General features: G+C 48.0%; 1 protein-coding gene across 2 annotated transcripts in view; it reads left to right on the forward strand.

Annotated features, from left to right (window-relative positions):
- The window catches only part of COA8 (cytochrome c oxidase assembly factor 8), a 32,411-nt gene extending 26,697 nt beyond the window's left edge, over positions 1-5,714 (forward strand). For both annotated transcript variants that reach the window (XM_038545834.1, XM_038545835.1), the window contains exons 4-5: positions 1,884-1,974; positions 5,339-5,714. In XM_038545834.1, the coding sequence (XP_038401762.1) occupies positions 1,884-1,974; positions 5,339-5,444 (197 nt within the window). In that variant the 3' untranslated portion in view covers positions 5,445-5,714. The remainder of the gene's footprint in view (positions 1-1,883; positions 1,975-5,338) is intronic.
- Positions 5,715-15,511: the final 9,797 nt, after the last annotated feature.

Consider the following 15,511-nt stretch of genomic DNA (forward strand, 5'->3'; position numbering starts at 1 on the left):
AGCTAGAATTCACATGCCATAAAATTCACATTTTATTTAGTTATTTTTTTAAAGAGTTTATTTATTTATTCATGAGAGACACAGAGAGAGAGGCAGAGATGTCAGGGTTCCAGTTTCTCCATGTCCTCATCAAGATTTCTTACTATTTAGCCATCATAAATTACAGTCTAGGATTATAAGTGTCCTGGTGGGTGTGTAATGGTACTTTACCATCCTTTTTATTTGAATTTTCCCTTATGGCTAGTGATGCTGAGTATCTTTTCATGTTCTTAGTAGCCATTTGTATGTCTTCTTTGGAGACACCTATTGAAGTCATTTGCCCATTTTTAAAATGGGTTATTCTCTTTTATGTTGTCTTTTAAGAGTTTCCTACATATTTTGGATGTGAGACCCATATCAGGTAGACGATTTGCAAATATTTTCTTCCATTCTGTAGATTGCCTCTTTACTTTCTTGATAATGCCCTTTGAAGCGCAAAAGTCTTAAATTTTGATGAAGTCCAATTCATCTATTTTCTCTTTGCTTGTATATTAGATGTCATATCTAAAATACACTGCCTAATTTGAGGAGATGGAGATATGCCCCTGTTTTCTTCTAAGAATTTTTTAGTTTTAGCTCTCATATTTAGGTCTTTGACCCATTTTGAGGTTGTGTTGGTATATGGTGTGATGTAGGGATTCAGCCACTTGTTGAAAAGGCTATCTTCCCTATTGAATATCTGTTACCTTCACTGAAAATCATTTTTTGCATTTATTTGCATTTATTTCTGGACTCTGAGGCCAGTGTCAGTACCACACTATCTTAATTACTGTAGCTTTGTAGTAAGTTTTAAAGTTGTGAAATGTGAGTCCTCCAACTTTGTTCTTCTTTTTCAAGATTGTTTTGGCTGCTGAATTTCCTTGCATTTTTATATGAATTTCAGGATCTGGTTGTCAATTTCTGCCCAAAAAGCCAGTTGGGATTTTGATAGGAATTGTATTGAACCTGCACATCAATTTGGGGCATGTTGCCATTTCCGTGGTATGAAGTCTTAAAAATCATGAACGTGGGCTGTCTTTCCATTTGTTAATGTCTTCTTTCATTTCTTTCAGCTGCATCTTATAGTTCAGTGTGTAGCTCTTACACTTCCTCTCAAATTTATTCCTAGGCCTTTTATTTTTTTTAATTAAAAAAATAAATTTTATTTATGTATTCATGAGAGACACAGAGAGATAGAGAGGCAGAGACATAGGCAGAGGGAGAAGCAGGCTCCATGCAGGGAGCCCGACGTGGGACTTGATCCCGGGACTCCAGGATCATGCCCTGAGCTGAAGGCTCTCAACTGCCAAGCCACCCAGGCGTCCCTCTTTTATTGTTTTTGATGCTATTATAAATGGAATTGTTTTCTTTTCTTTTTTTAATATATGTTTTTAATATATGTGTGTGTGCGTGTGTGTGCATATATGTGTATATATATGTACATAAATATATGCCTATGTGTATACACATACGTATATGTGTATATATATGTACATAAATATATGCCCTGGGCTGAAGGCAGCGCTAAACTGCTGAGCCACCTGGGCTGCCCCAGTTGGGTTTTTTTGTTTTGTTTTGTTTTGTTTTGTTTTAATTACATAAACTCTGGGGCTTAAACTCATGACCCCCAAATCAAGAGCTGCATGACCCCAGATCACTGAGCAAGCCAGGTGCCCAGCCAGGTGCCCCTGGAGTTATTTTCTTAATATCATTTTTGGATTGTTTATTGCCTGGTATATAGAAAAATACAGTTGGTGTATGTATGACCTTGTATCCTGCAACCTTGCTGACCTCTATTAGATCAGTAGTACTTTGTAGGTCCCTTCCCCTTAGGTCTTAATGTTTAAACTGAAATTAATTTTCAGGTCAAAAAGCAACATTAGATGCAGAAGAAATGGCTGACTTTTACAAGGAATTTTTAAGTAAAAATTTTCAGAAGCACATGTATTATAACAGGTAAGTGTTTACTTTTTTCCTAAAATTTTGAGTATATTATCCATATTGGGTAGGATTATTTTCTTATCTGAATTTAGTGACATTCATGTTTATATTAAGGGTAGATGTTGCTGGAAACTTAGTTTTTACACTTCTAAATAAAATTGACAGCTTAAAGATATTTGTACCCCTCATGCTTGGACAGTGGGTTCTAAACAGCATTTTCCACTAACGGGAAACTGGATTCCTTGGAGAAGCAGGTCTGGGGTGGGAACAGCACAAGATGAGTCAAGACACCCTGTGTCTGAAAGTGAGGAGGCTCAGAGACCAGCAGGGTCACATGAGAACAGCATAGGAGCCAACTTAAGGGGATCCCATAGGCCAAGGATGAGATCACATCAGCTGCAGAAAGGAAATGACCACAGTGGACTAAAAATATATCAAATATGCAAAGATCTTTGCAATCACGAGTATTGAAAAGGTGACAATCACCTCTGGATATTGCTAGGCTGCCAACTCATTATTCTGAAAATTGATGAATAAAGGAAAACAAAGATCACACACCTTTCCTGCATCGACTGTATTTCAGGGTAACCACATGAAGAAGGATTTTCTTTGTAGAAGGATGACAGCTAATGCAGAAGGAGTGGTAGAGGTAGAAAATTAACATTTTCCAATGAAATAATGGGTCTGGGCAACAGTCACTCATAGCTGCTAAAACCATTAGGTAGGAAAGCTGGTGGGGATTTATAATGCACAGGCCAGGGTGATTGCTTTTGAACCCCGGTGCATCTTCTTGCTGTACACAGTGGGGCAGCTACCACTGCATGCCTCTGAGATGCAGGCTGAAGTACGTGATACCACCTGTGAAATGTTCTTATTAAAAAAATGGAGAGGAATCTAGGCAGACCTCCGGACTTATTACCAGTTCACAGGAAAAAGGTAAAGGGTGTATGGGGTGAGGAGTGAGAGGGGTTCATAGGAGACTGTGTTAAAAATGATAGCCTGAAGATACAATCCCAAAATGTTGGAGGTTCTGCGAGAACAAACGATCCAGTCTTTTTTTTTTTTTTTTTTTTTCAAACGATCCAGTCTTAACAAGTAACTAGAATTTTAAACAGGAGGAGGATCTGCTTCAGAATAAAAGAGCCTTCGTGCAGTGTATGGTCCTTATTTGGGTCCTGATGCAGACAGACCACCTGTGAAAGATATTTTGTCAGAGGAAGTTGAATAGTGGCTGTATACCAGATTGTATTGATAGGTTATTGTTCATTTTATCAAATGAAATGATGGTGTTGTGGTTATGCATTTCTAAAAAGGATTTCAACAATACATAATGATGTGTGTTTCCAGGTGATAGGCTATGATGTTTGAGATTTGATTTATTATTATTTTTTAAAGATTTTATTTATTTCTTCATGAGAGACACAGAAAGAGAGGGCAGAGACACAGGCAGAGGGAGAAGCAGGCTCCTTGCAGGGAAGCCTGATGTGGGACTCGATGCTGGGACTGCAGGATCATGCCCTGAGCCAAAGGCAGATGCTCAACCGCTGAGCCACCCAGGCGTCCTGAGATTTGCTTTAAAGTAAGAGCAGCAGGGCAGTCTGGGTGGCTCAGTGGTTTTCGCTGAAGGAAAGGCTTCCGTCTCATCAAGATTAAAGTTTTTATGTTATTAAGGAAGAGCCAGATTCCACTCCACCAACACTCTGACACAGTGTAGGGAACCTCAACTTTTCCTATTTCTATAGGGAAGACAGGGGCAGGATGTGGTGTGGGCACAGAGGAGAACGCAGTAGCTCCTCTGCCATCTGCCCTTGTAAAACGCTGGTCCTCGCTGCTCTGAGCCCCGCACAGCACACACCCAGCTCACTGGAGATGAGGTGTGGTGCAAACATGCTCCAGGTCCATATGAGAAAATCAGACGTCCAGGGAAATATAACCAATACTGGCTTGACTGCGTAACTTAGCTGGCTCACATGACTGCATTAGCGCCACTACCCACCTCCTGCCAGGCTGATCGCTCTGCCTGAGTGCTGGTCTCTTGTGCTTGCCCAGCCTTGGCCACTACCAGCATCCCCTAGATCTTATCTGCACTGCCTGACTCTGCTGCTCTTACTTTTCTTTTTTTTAAGATTTTTTTTATTCGTGAGAGACAGAGAGAGAGAGAGAGAGAGAGAGAGAATGTCAAATGTGTCAAATGAATGAATGAGTGTTTTTGTTTAGGGCACTGCTTCCGGTTTATAACATCACTTATGTGGATAGAAACATAAGATTGTTCTCATCGGGACACCTGGGTGGCTGAGTGGTTGAGCGTCTGCCTTTGGCTCAGGACATGATCCCAAAGTCCCAGGATCAAGTCCCACATGGGGCTCCTTGTGGGGAGCCTGCTTCTCCCTCTGCCTCTGTCTCTGTGTCTCTCACGAATAAATAAATAAAGTGTTTTTTTTTTTTTAAACGTTCTCATGAGGAGAGGGTTTTTTCTATCCAGACAATACAAAGGCTCCAGAAAACAAGAGTTTTTACCTCTTGCCATTGCTTCTTTTGAGCTCTTAGTCTCTTTCCTTCTGTGCTGAGACCCACTAAATCCTTTGAGTCCATGTTCACTCATTAGCTCATTTGGCTGAGAAGCGTTGGTACTTATTGGCATCTCAGCATCCCGGGGCTTAGCACTAAGGGTCTGGAATGTGTGCATTCTGTTGTGGAAACTTTCCAAGCCTGGCCCGTTCAGTAGTGGGTGAATTTGCAATTTTCGTCATGTTTTGTACAGCAAGTAACTCATCAGCAAGTGAGCCCGTGACTGTGAACTCCATCCCAATATTTGTATGAGAAGCTCTGGAATTCTCTCTTCACAGATTTTGCAAAAGCTCAGATCATTTAGACAAAGAGGATGTGGAGCTTTATGATGTTGGCACTCGTGGTAAATGGACTTCTCATGATGGAATACTCTGTCATGTGCTTCTTATGCAAATAAGGTGCCAAATCAGGATGGTCCTCACTGAGCCCTGCCAGTTGTTTGCCCAGCGGTCACGCCCCCATCACTCACAATTGTCTCTCTAAGAATGCCATGGGACTCTGGAGGCCCCAGGCTTCTCTTTTGGAGTCTTTTAGCAAAAAACCAGAGAGGATTGAAGCAAATGGGAAAAGGTGGGGGTTGGGGTGCACTGGGCATTCACTTGTTGAGCCTTATTCTCAGCCTTAGGAAATTCTGGGGGTAGGAAGGAAGGCTGCTCTGGCCAGTTTAACTTAAACAAGGGCAGAAAAGAGACAGGAAAGGTGAAGGTAGTCAGGAGGACTTGCCTGTGGGCTGGGAACTCTCCTCAGAGGCCTGGGTGCTAGTCCTCCGTTACTGGGGTGCATCACATGTGCTTATCCTGTTTCTCTGTAGAGACTGGTACAAGCGTAATTTTGCCATTACCTTCTTCATGGGAAAAGTGGCCCTGGAGAGAGTTTGGAACAAGCTTAGACCGAAGCATAAGAAGAGCAGCACCTAGCAGCTCACCCTGACCCACCCACCTCCAGCATGGGAGTTTCCAGGAGAAGCAGCTTCTCTGGGAGTCTGTTTTACAAGGCTCTAAACACCTGTAAGTGAACTGAGCCCCACACCTGCTTTATGGGAGTCCCTTGGCTTATGTCAGCCCAGGGTGGCCTGGGAGAATGGCAGTCCTGTTGAGCTACAGGCCATATGACTCTGTCCTGACTGTGGATACCAAGCTGGCCCTGGGTCGTGAACATGATATTAAATAAAACCCAAGCACTGTGTACCCGTGTTCTGTGTTTTTGAATTCTACCAATTTCAAATAGAACAATATAGGGCACCTGGGTGTCTCAGTTGGTTAAGTGGCTGCCTTCGGCTCAGGTCATGATCCTGGAGTCTCAGGATCAAGCCCCAAGCTGGGCTCTCTGCTCGTCAGGGAGCGTGCTTCTCCCTCTCCCTCTGCCTGCTGCTTCCCCTGCTTCTGTGCTTGCTTGCTCTCTTGCTCTGTGTCAAATGAATGAATGAGTGAATGTATAAATTAATTCAGCTTGCTTGCTTTATTTGTTTATTTATTCATTCATTCATGAGAGACACAGGCAGAGGGAGAAGCAGGCTCCATATGGGGAGCCCGATGTAGGACTCGATCCCAGGACTTCGGGATCACTCCCTGAGTCGGGATCACTCCCTGAGTCAAAGACACGCTCAACCTCTGAGCCACCCAGGCGTCCCATTTCAGCATTATTTAAAATAGGATTGTGTCGGGGTACCTGGCTGGCTCAGGCGGTAGAGTGTGTGACTCTTGATCTTGGGGTTGTGATTTCGAGCCCCACGTTGAGGGTAGAGTTTACTTAAAAAGTAACATTGCTCTTCTAAAATGATGAGGGTCTCTTTGTATTACATTCTGGTGCCCTGTGACATGGGGGGGGTCATAACAGTGCTGCCGGAGAGGACACCTGCTTTGGCAAGAGGGAACTGGCCTTTGGAGCCAGGTCTTATCAGTAAACATATCCTCTGAGGACAGATGAGCCACCTGAGAAACAATTTCTATTACTGTGAGTGAGGCATGATAATACAGTCATGATTCCAGATTTCTTCTGTGGCTTCTAAGCTGCTGCTGGCAAAGATGATTTCCAAGGAGAAAATTCAGAAGCCAGAGGAAGCATGTCAACACCCCCCCTTCCATGGAGGCCTTTGCGGGCCTGCATATGAATGGGAGTATGTGTGAGAATCTCGTCAGCCTCGTGTCTGCCCAGGAGAGCCATCGTGCTGCACACTGCCCAGTGCCACGTCGCCTCGGGAACCTGCACGGGGATAGTCATGCTCTGTGCTCTGCTAATCCAGGGCCGCAGAGGGTGCGGTACATGCAGCAAGCAGCATGGAACGTGGCATTTGACAAGAGAAACGTCGTATCATGTATTCACACCAAACCTCTGCTGAACTCTGATTCTCAGCCTGTCACCAGGGTGTGTGACACTGTGTGTTCTCAGAGAAACAAGGGAAGGGGAGAACCAGCATCCAAGTGAGCTTTTAGTTCTTCCTTTACCCTGTCAACTTCACTCACTGACTTCAAGATTATTTGAAGATCGTCTCTGCCCTGGATGGTGTGACATTGCAATAAATAGCAGCTTGCAGTGACATTGTTTCTAATTCTTCTTGCACATCAATTCTTAAAGATTCTGAGGGTGAGTTTCCATAGTAACAGCAGAAGACAAATGGACTATCTGGGTGGCTCAGTCACTTGGGCATCCAACTCTCGTTTCAGCTCAGATCGTGAGCTCAGCGTCCTGGGACTGAGCCCTTGTCAGGCTCCAAGCTTAGTGGGGAGTCTGCTTCTCCCTCCCTCCCTCACTCCCTCTCTCCAATAGATAAATAAATCATTTGGGCCGCCTGGGTGGCTCAGCAGTTGAGCGTCTGCCTTTGGCTCATGGCGTGATCCCAGGATCCAGGATCAAGTCCCACACTGGGTTCCCTGCAGGGAGCCTGCTTCTCCCTCTGCCTGTCTCTGCCTCTCTCTTTGTGTCTCTCATGAATAAATAAATCTCTTAAAAAAGTAAAAAGACAAGTGGGCCATCTGAAAGAAAATTTGTTTTTCAGGAAGGTGAGTTCCAGTGGGTGGTAAAGGTGTGTGCGTGAGCACATCATCACAAACTGTTGAAGACACATTGTGGTTTCTGTGACTCTGTGAAGGTAGAAGGACAATTTGAACAGCTGACGTATTATGTAACCTGTGGGACTACTGAGCAACCATACGTGGGTGCCGTTGCTAAAAGGCCTCTTCCAACACAGGTGTATCCTGAGTCATACTCTGAGATGTTGAGAGCATGTTGTCTCAGGGTTCTCAGCCTGGTGTTCCAGAAAGCTTTCTTGCACCCTCGAGCCAGGGGATCTGCCCTTTAGCTGGTGACTCTGTGATGCAGCATCAGTGTTTACATTGTGTAGGAGCTTCCGCCAGCTGTTGCTCTTGCTGGCAGTCTGCATTTTTTTTTTTTTTAAAGATTTTATTTATTCATGAGAGACAGAGAGAGAGAGAGAGAGGCAGAGACACAGGCAGAGGGAGAAGCAGGCTCCCTGCAGGGAACTTGATGCAGGACTCGGTCCCAGGATCTTGGGATCATGCCCTGAGCCGAAGGCGGACACTCAACTGCTGAGCCACCCGGGTGTCCCCAAAGCTTCCCTTTGCCAGTTGCCAGTGGGCGCAGCGCCCTGGGCCGGAGGTGAAGTAGGCTGCGGCATCTCCACGCCTTCAGGATGGGATGGCGGAGGCTCTGGGGGCGCAGGCGGCTGCAGGTTCCGAACTGAGCGACGGGCACCCACAGGTCCGTGTCCACAGTCCCGAGCGGTCCTCTTAAATTGTTTCCGCTTGACATAAATGATGTGGTAGTTAGACACTGACCGCGGGTGGGGGCGTCCCAGCGACTCAGGACCTGATGCAGCTACAATCTAGGAACCTGCTGGCTGTCGCCTGGTGACAACTTCATTTAATGCCAAAGAGTTTAACCTGCCTCGTGGTGGTGTTGCTAGGTTCTTTGGTGTTCTGAGTGAATTAATGAGAAACGGCAGTGCTAGTTTTTTCTTTCTTAGATCTTAGACATTTAAGTTGATTTATATTTATTTATTTTAAAAATATATTTTATTACTTTATTTGAGAGAGAGCAAGAGATCACCAGCAACAAAAAGAGGCAGAGAAGGAGGCTCAAGCAGGCTGCCCACTGAGTAGGGAGCCCAACGTGGGGCTCGATCCCAGAACCCCCAGATCATGACCTGAGCTGGAGGCAGACACTCAACTGACTGAGCCACCCAGGCACCCGACATTTAGGTATTGTCGGTATTGTGGTATATGTTACTTTAGGTCACAAATAAATGCAAATATGTCATTATTAAGGTAACTTTGACCCTAAAATATATATCCTCAGTTAAGAAAATATTATGTTGGGCAGCCCTGGTGGCCCAGCAGTTTGGCACCGCCTTCAGCCCTGGGATCAAGTCCCACGTCAGGCTCCCTGCATGGAGCCTGCTTTTCCCTCTGCCTCTCTCTCTCTCTGTCATGAATAAATAGATAAAATCTTAAAAAAAAAAAAAAAAAGCAAAGACTTAAAAAAAAATATTATGTTGACAGAACATGAGAGACTCCTAACTCTGGGAAACAAACAAGGGGTGGTGGAAAGGGAGGTGGGCAGGGGGATGGGGTGACAGGGTGATGGGCACTGAGGGGCGCACTTGACGGGATGAACACTGGGCATTATGTGTTATGCTATATGTTGACAAACTGAACTCCGATTAAAAAAATTAAAAAAAAAAAGAAAAGAAAATATTATGTTGTTTTAAGATGATTTTCTGCCCTAACTATATTTAAGTAAAGTATTTTTGTGGTCTTTATATAATTATAGAATAAAGATGATCTCAGTGATGTATTTTACACCACTTTCCCCTGAAAATGTCCTTGATAAATGCTTCTGTTTTCTGAGTTAAAAAAAAAACAAAAAACACAAAACTGAGTTTCTCATCCTTCCTGTGTGTTAGGTGCTATTTATAGACCTTGTGTTTTTTTTTTGTTGTTGTTCTTGTTTTTGTTTTTGTTTTTTAGTGCAAGAGATAGATAGAGCATGGAGGAAGGGGCAGAGGGAGGGAGAATCCCCAGCAGGCTCCATGCCCAGCACAGAGCCCGACACGGGGCTCGGTCTCACGACTGAGATCACCACCTGAGCAGAAATCAAGAGTCGGTGCTTCACCGACCGCACCACCCAGGTGCCCCAGGATTTTATTTCTGAGTACCCCTGCACCCAACAAGGAGCTCAAACTTAAAACCCAAAGATCAAGAGTCACAGGCTCTACCGACTGAGCCGGCCAGGCATCTGTGCTTTTTTCCGTTTTTAAAACAAGAGGAAACCATGACTAGCCATTTTCTGCTGACACATTTTACAAGGTCTTTGTTTAGGAAATTGATCCAGTGCAGGAAGGTGTAGACTACAAGGAGCAGCTTCCTTTATGGAGAATCTGCTTCCTCAAAGGGGAGGCTGGGGGTTCTTGCTCACAAAGCTCACATGACAGGGGATCCACTGGGAACCGGGGGTTTGTGTCATGGCCACCTGTCCCCCACTGCACAGCCCAGCCCACAGGGCTGCGGAAGTCCTGTGAGATTCCTCTCTCAGCAGTGCAATTTGGTGGTGTGAAGCACATTTACACAGTCGTGCAGCCACCACCCCTGTCGTCTCCAGAACTTTCCATCTCCCCAAACTGAAACTATGTCCCCATTAAACACTAACTGTCACCCCTGTCCCCAGCCCCTGGTGCCCACTCTTCTACTTTCTGTGAATTTGAATATGCTAGGGACCTCACCTCCGTGGAATCATACAGTATTTTTTCTTTTACCTTTTTATTTATTTATTTATGTATGTATGTATGTATGTATGTATTTATTTATTTATTTATTTATTTTTTCTTTTACCTTTTGCAGTAAGCTCTACACCCAATGTGGATCTTGAACTCATGACCCGAGATCAAGAGTCACATGCTCTATGACTGGTGCCCCCAGTATTTGTCCTTTCATGACTGGCTTATTTCACTTAGCATGATGTCCTCAGAGTTCACCCATGTTCTGGCACGTGAAGACAGGTTTGTTTACAGGTGGTAAACTGGGCCCCAGTCTCAGCTCCAGCACCTAAACCCCCTGAGCCTCAGGCATCACTGTAGCCCAAGGATAGTAAACCTTAACGGGGCAAAGGGCACATGATGGCATAACATCTGCAGTTCTGTGAGGACAGCACAGTCTGCTTCCTCATTTATTACGCAAATGCTCATAAGCACCTGCTGGGTGCCGGCCCTGTTCTAGGCACTGGGCATGGAGCAGTGGATGAGCTAGCCCTCCTGGGCCTCCCTGCCCATCCGGTGCCCCCAGTATCCTGTGCCCAGGTGGTGGGGACAGCCATCCTCCTTGCTGGGCAGTACCCCTTCTCAGATGATCTCACCCCACTGGTCTTCCAGGAAAGTCATTTCTTTCCTTTCATGCCATTGAAAATGATCAATCTTCCAAAAATGTCCAGGCTGTTTCAAGCTGCATTTGTAGCTACTCGGCTATTGATTTGCTGTGATGGTTGTCCACTTTGTCCTGAGTCCATCTTTGGGTGGAAAAGTACAGGAAGAGCCCCCAGACGAGGGGAGGAGAGGGATGGATGAGGTCAGGAGATGTCCAGAGGTGGTTTCTATCCAAGTATTTGGGGTTGTAAGCCCTCCCGTTACCCCAGCACACACGCAAAGATGAGTTTGCCGTCAAACAGATGGTTTGGTGCAGAGTGGAAAGATGAACACAGAGCCGGAGCTGTCGGCAGTGGGCACTGACTTGCGAAAGGTTAGTCCATTTGCCAGGAAAACCAATGGGCAAACAAGAATCTTATTTTATTTGTTATTTTTTTATTTTAATTTTTCCTGAGATTTTAATTACTTATTCATGAGAGGGATGCCTGGGTGGCCCAGTGGTTGAGCATCTGCCTTCGGCTGGGGATGTGATCCCGGAATTCCGAGTTTGAGTCTCGCATCGTGCTCCCTGCAGGGAGACTACTTTTCCTCCCTCTGCCTGTGTCTCTGCAGAGTCCCGATGCGGGACTCAATTCCAGGACCCCAGGATCATGTCCTGAGCCAAGGCAGACGCTCAACCACCAGGGTACCCTATCTATCTATCTATCTATCTATCTATCTATCTATCTATCTATCTATCTATCATCTATTTATTTATTTATATTTTATTTAGGACACCTGGGTGGCTCAGTTGAGCAAGCAGCTGATCCTTGATTTTGGCTCAGGTCATGATCTCAGGGATGTGGGATCGAGCCCTGTGTGAGGCTCTGAGCTCAGCAAAGAGTCTGCTGGAGATCCTCTCCCTCTCCTTTTCCCTCTCCCTCTCCCTCTTGAGCGAGAGCATGAGGAGGGGAGGGGCAGTGTGAGAAAGAGAATCTTCAGCAGACCCCACTAAGCACAGAGCCAATGTGGGACTTGATCCCAGAACCCTGAGAGCATGACCTGAGCTGAAACCAATAGTTGGATGCTCAACCGACTGAGCCACCAGGTGCCCCAAGATTTACATTTTAGAAAGAAAGCAGCACCCTAGTGTATCCTCAGTGCCTCTCAAAACCTGGATGTGATGGTCAGTATGTCACTGGTGGCAGGACACCTCTCAGAGCCACATGCACAGCCCGGCTCCTGCACCGTGGACGGTGGGCCTCCTGTCAGTACGGGGTCCTGCTGCATCTGGTTGCAAACTCCAGAATCTGACCATCTGGTCACAGAGATGCCCAGCCCGGAGGACTCCACCTCTGAGGGGGCAGTTGTCTCCATCTTCGTCTCCGTGCTCCCATCCTCCTCCCAGGCCTCACCACACTGCCTGGCACAGTGGACCTTGTCCATTAGATGTGCTCAATGAATGCCCTTGTGGCCCCTGGCCCCTTTACCAAATAATGCTAACAGGAAGCAAGTGTTGCCATCTGCCGGGCGAAGCAAGTGTTGCCATCTGCCGGGCACAGTTCTCAGAGCTTTATTTATGTGGATTTGGGGGATCCTCAGAATCCCCGGAGGTGTCCTGGGGGCCTCTCCACAGAGCCCGGGGCCCCTGCCCTGGCCCCTTCATCCAGCTGCAGTTTGGAATTGAGGCTCTGGGGTGCCTGGCTGCTCAGTCAGCAGAGCGTGCGACTTGATCTCGGGGCTGTGAGTTCGAGCCTCGTGTTGGGCATAGAGCTTATTTGGGTGGCTCAGTCAGATAGGTGGTCGACTCTTGATCTCAGCTCAGGTCTTGATCTGAGGGCTGTGAGTTCAAGCCCTGCATTCAGCTCCATGCTGGGCATGGAGCCTACTTAAAAAAACAAAACAAAACAAACTGATAAAATTTGCTGAAGAAACAGCAATGACGTGTGTGTATGTGTGTGTGTGTGTGTGTGTATATATATAACTAAAAATTTTTTATTTTTTTTATTTATGATAGTCACACAGAGAGAGAGAGAGAGGCAGAGACATAGGCAGAGGGAGAAGCAGGCTCCATGCACCAGGAGCCCGACGTGGGATTCGATCCCGGGTCTCCAGGATCGCGCCCTGGGCCAAAGGCAGGCACCAAACCACTGCGCCACCCAGAGATCCCTATATATTACTAAAATTAATTTCATTTGCTTCTTTTTATCTGTTTTACTGTGGCTATGAGACCATTTGAAATGACATTGTGGCTCACATTTGTTTCCCATCAGGCAGTGCTGCTGCAGCGGGCACAGGCCCCAGAGGTCTCCCCAGAGGTTGGAGGGAGGGCTGGGCAAGCGTGACCCAGCACAGAGAGGCCTCATGGACACCAGGATGGGACGTGGGATGGGCATGGCCTCACGGAGGAGCCACATTCCTTGGTGGACAAGCTGGTTTGCCTGTTTGAAAGTTTGGGTCAGTGAACATTTTCTGAGTACGTCCCCTACCCCAGCCCCTGGCACCCGCCCTTTTACTCCTTGTTTCTCTTAGGAGTTTGACTGGCCTTGGGGATCCCTGGGTGGCGCAGCGGTTTGGCGCCTGCCTTTGGCCCAGGGTGCGATCCTGGAGTCCCGGGATCGAGCCCCACGTCGGGCTCCTGGCATGGAGCCTGCTTCTCCCTCCTCCTTTGTCTCTGCCTCTCTCTCTCTGTGTCTATCATAAATAAATAAATAAATCTTAAAAAAAAAAAAAAGGGGGAGTTTGACGGGGCCTTGCCAACATAGGAAAAGTGGCCCTCAGCTCACCTTCCGGGAGAAAGCCAAGGCAGCATCTGGCCCGTATTGGCTGTCCCCAGAAGAGCGTCTGCCAGGACAAGCAGAGGATGGTCAGTCCAGTTCCTTCCCCCTCCCCTCTCACAGGCCCAGGACAGATCCACACTGACAACCCTGCTGCACTTCCTTTGCTTCATCTGTAGAATGGAGCATCCGCGGTCTGCTTCCTGGAGACGGGCTGACCCTAGTGGGGGCTCCCAGATGTGTCCCTGTCCTAGGCCCTTGTATCTAGGGTTATGGCCTCTTTGGGGAGCAGAGAATCTTGCAGGTGTAGTTAAGGATATTGGGATGAGATTATTCTGGATATAGGAGGCCCCCCTCCCCCCACCCCATCCAATGACAAGTGTCCTTAGAAAGCAGAGGGAGATTGGTGACAGGCACATGGAAGGCCATGTGACAAGGAGACAGGCTGGACTGATGTGTCTTTGGGCCAAGGGCGCCCACAGGAGCTGGACGGGCCTAGAAGGCTCCTCCCTTGGAGCCTCAGCCCTGCCTCTGGCCTCCAGAGCTGTAAGAGAACAGGTTTCCATTGTCCTCGTCTCCCTGTTTGGGGTCCTTTGTCAGCTCCAGCAAACATACTCTGATGGCTTCCAGACTCAGCTAATAAGGCAGCAGAAGGAACTCACAGCGTTCAGGAGCAAGGTTGAGTCAATGTGCAGTCCACGAGATTTATGTCTGATGGATCAGCAGCTTCTAGAAGGAATCAATAGATGAAAATTTCCGGAGGCCCTGCCAAATGTCTTCCGGAATCTTGAGTCTGGAGCTGAGGCTGTGGGGGAAATGCTTCAATCTTCCTGAAGCATTGAAGTGGGCCCTCGACTTTGTGCCAGCGACGGGAGTGAGTGGGGACTCGAGCCGGTCTCCCCTGGCTCCATTTCTCCACCCGTAGAATGGGGTGGTGCCCCCTGCCTCTGGCTGGTGCTCACGGAGAACGGGTGTGACACGGGGACAAGGGCTGTGTGTGCGGGTTTCCGTGTGGACCGGGACGGCGGGGGCTGGAGGCGGAGGGGGGCCCAGGCACAGCCCGGGTCGGCCCACCCGGATACTCTGGAGGCTGGGATTTTTCCTTTTCAGCACGTTGTGATGATATATGCGTTTGTGCGTTTCCTTCCTCAGCGTCTGCCTCGTCCTCCCTCTGCCCGCAGAGCTGAGCAGAGCCCGGCGGGGCTCGTCCCAGGGCACGGAGCGCACGCAGGACCCAGAGCCTCCCGGGGGCATGTGGCCTGGGCCCGCCTGGCCTTTACCTCCGTGCAGGGCATGGCACGTGGCTGACCCGGTGGCTGGGAGTCCCCTGCTCCCAGGGTGACTCTCTGAGCCCATGTCCGGCTGGCCTCCTGGCCCCCAGGTGCCCATCCTCCTGAGCACCTCTGGAGTCATGTGGCCCCGGCTGGTAGGGGGAGGTTAGTGACCCTCTGCTTCCAAACACGATCATCAGAATCCATCAGATCACACAGGGACCAGGACGTCTACTAGGAGGAGCCAGTGCGAACAGTGTTGTCACTGCACTTCCTCTGTAGGCAGGGGTGAGGGCAGCGGGGACACGCCCCCGGGGAGGTTGGGGAGGTTGGGCCACCAGCCGGATGAGCCAGACCCTGTTGGTGTGGACAGTCGCCTTGGAGGGGCCCTGCTGCCCCCCTCCCTTGCAGGTGCTGCCCTTGGGAACAGGGCTGAGTGAGCTCAGAGAGCCACCTGTAGGGAGGACTGTGGGTGCCCCCAGCCTCACCCCCCACCCCCACTCTGCAGCAGCACCTTCCCCATCAGCTAAGCCAAGCAGTGTGAGGCCTGCTCCTGGCCAGGCGGGGGGTCCCGGTGGGCTTGT

This window comes from Canis lupus, chromosome 8, assembly GCF_011100685.1.
Source record: "Canis lupus familiaris isolate Mischka breed German Shepherd chromosome 8, alternate assembly UU_Cfam_GSD_1.0, whole genome shotgun sequence".
Taxonomy (NCBI): Eukaryota; Metazoa; Chordata; class Mammalia; order Carnivora; family Canidae; genus Canis; species Canis lupus.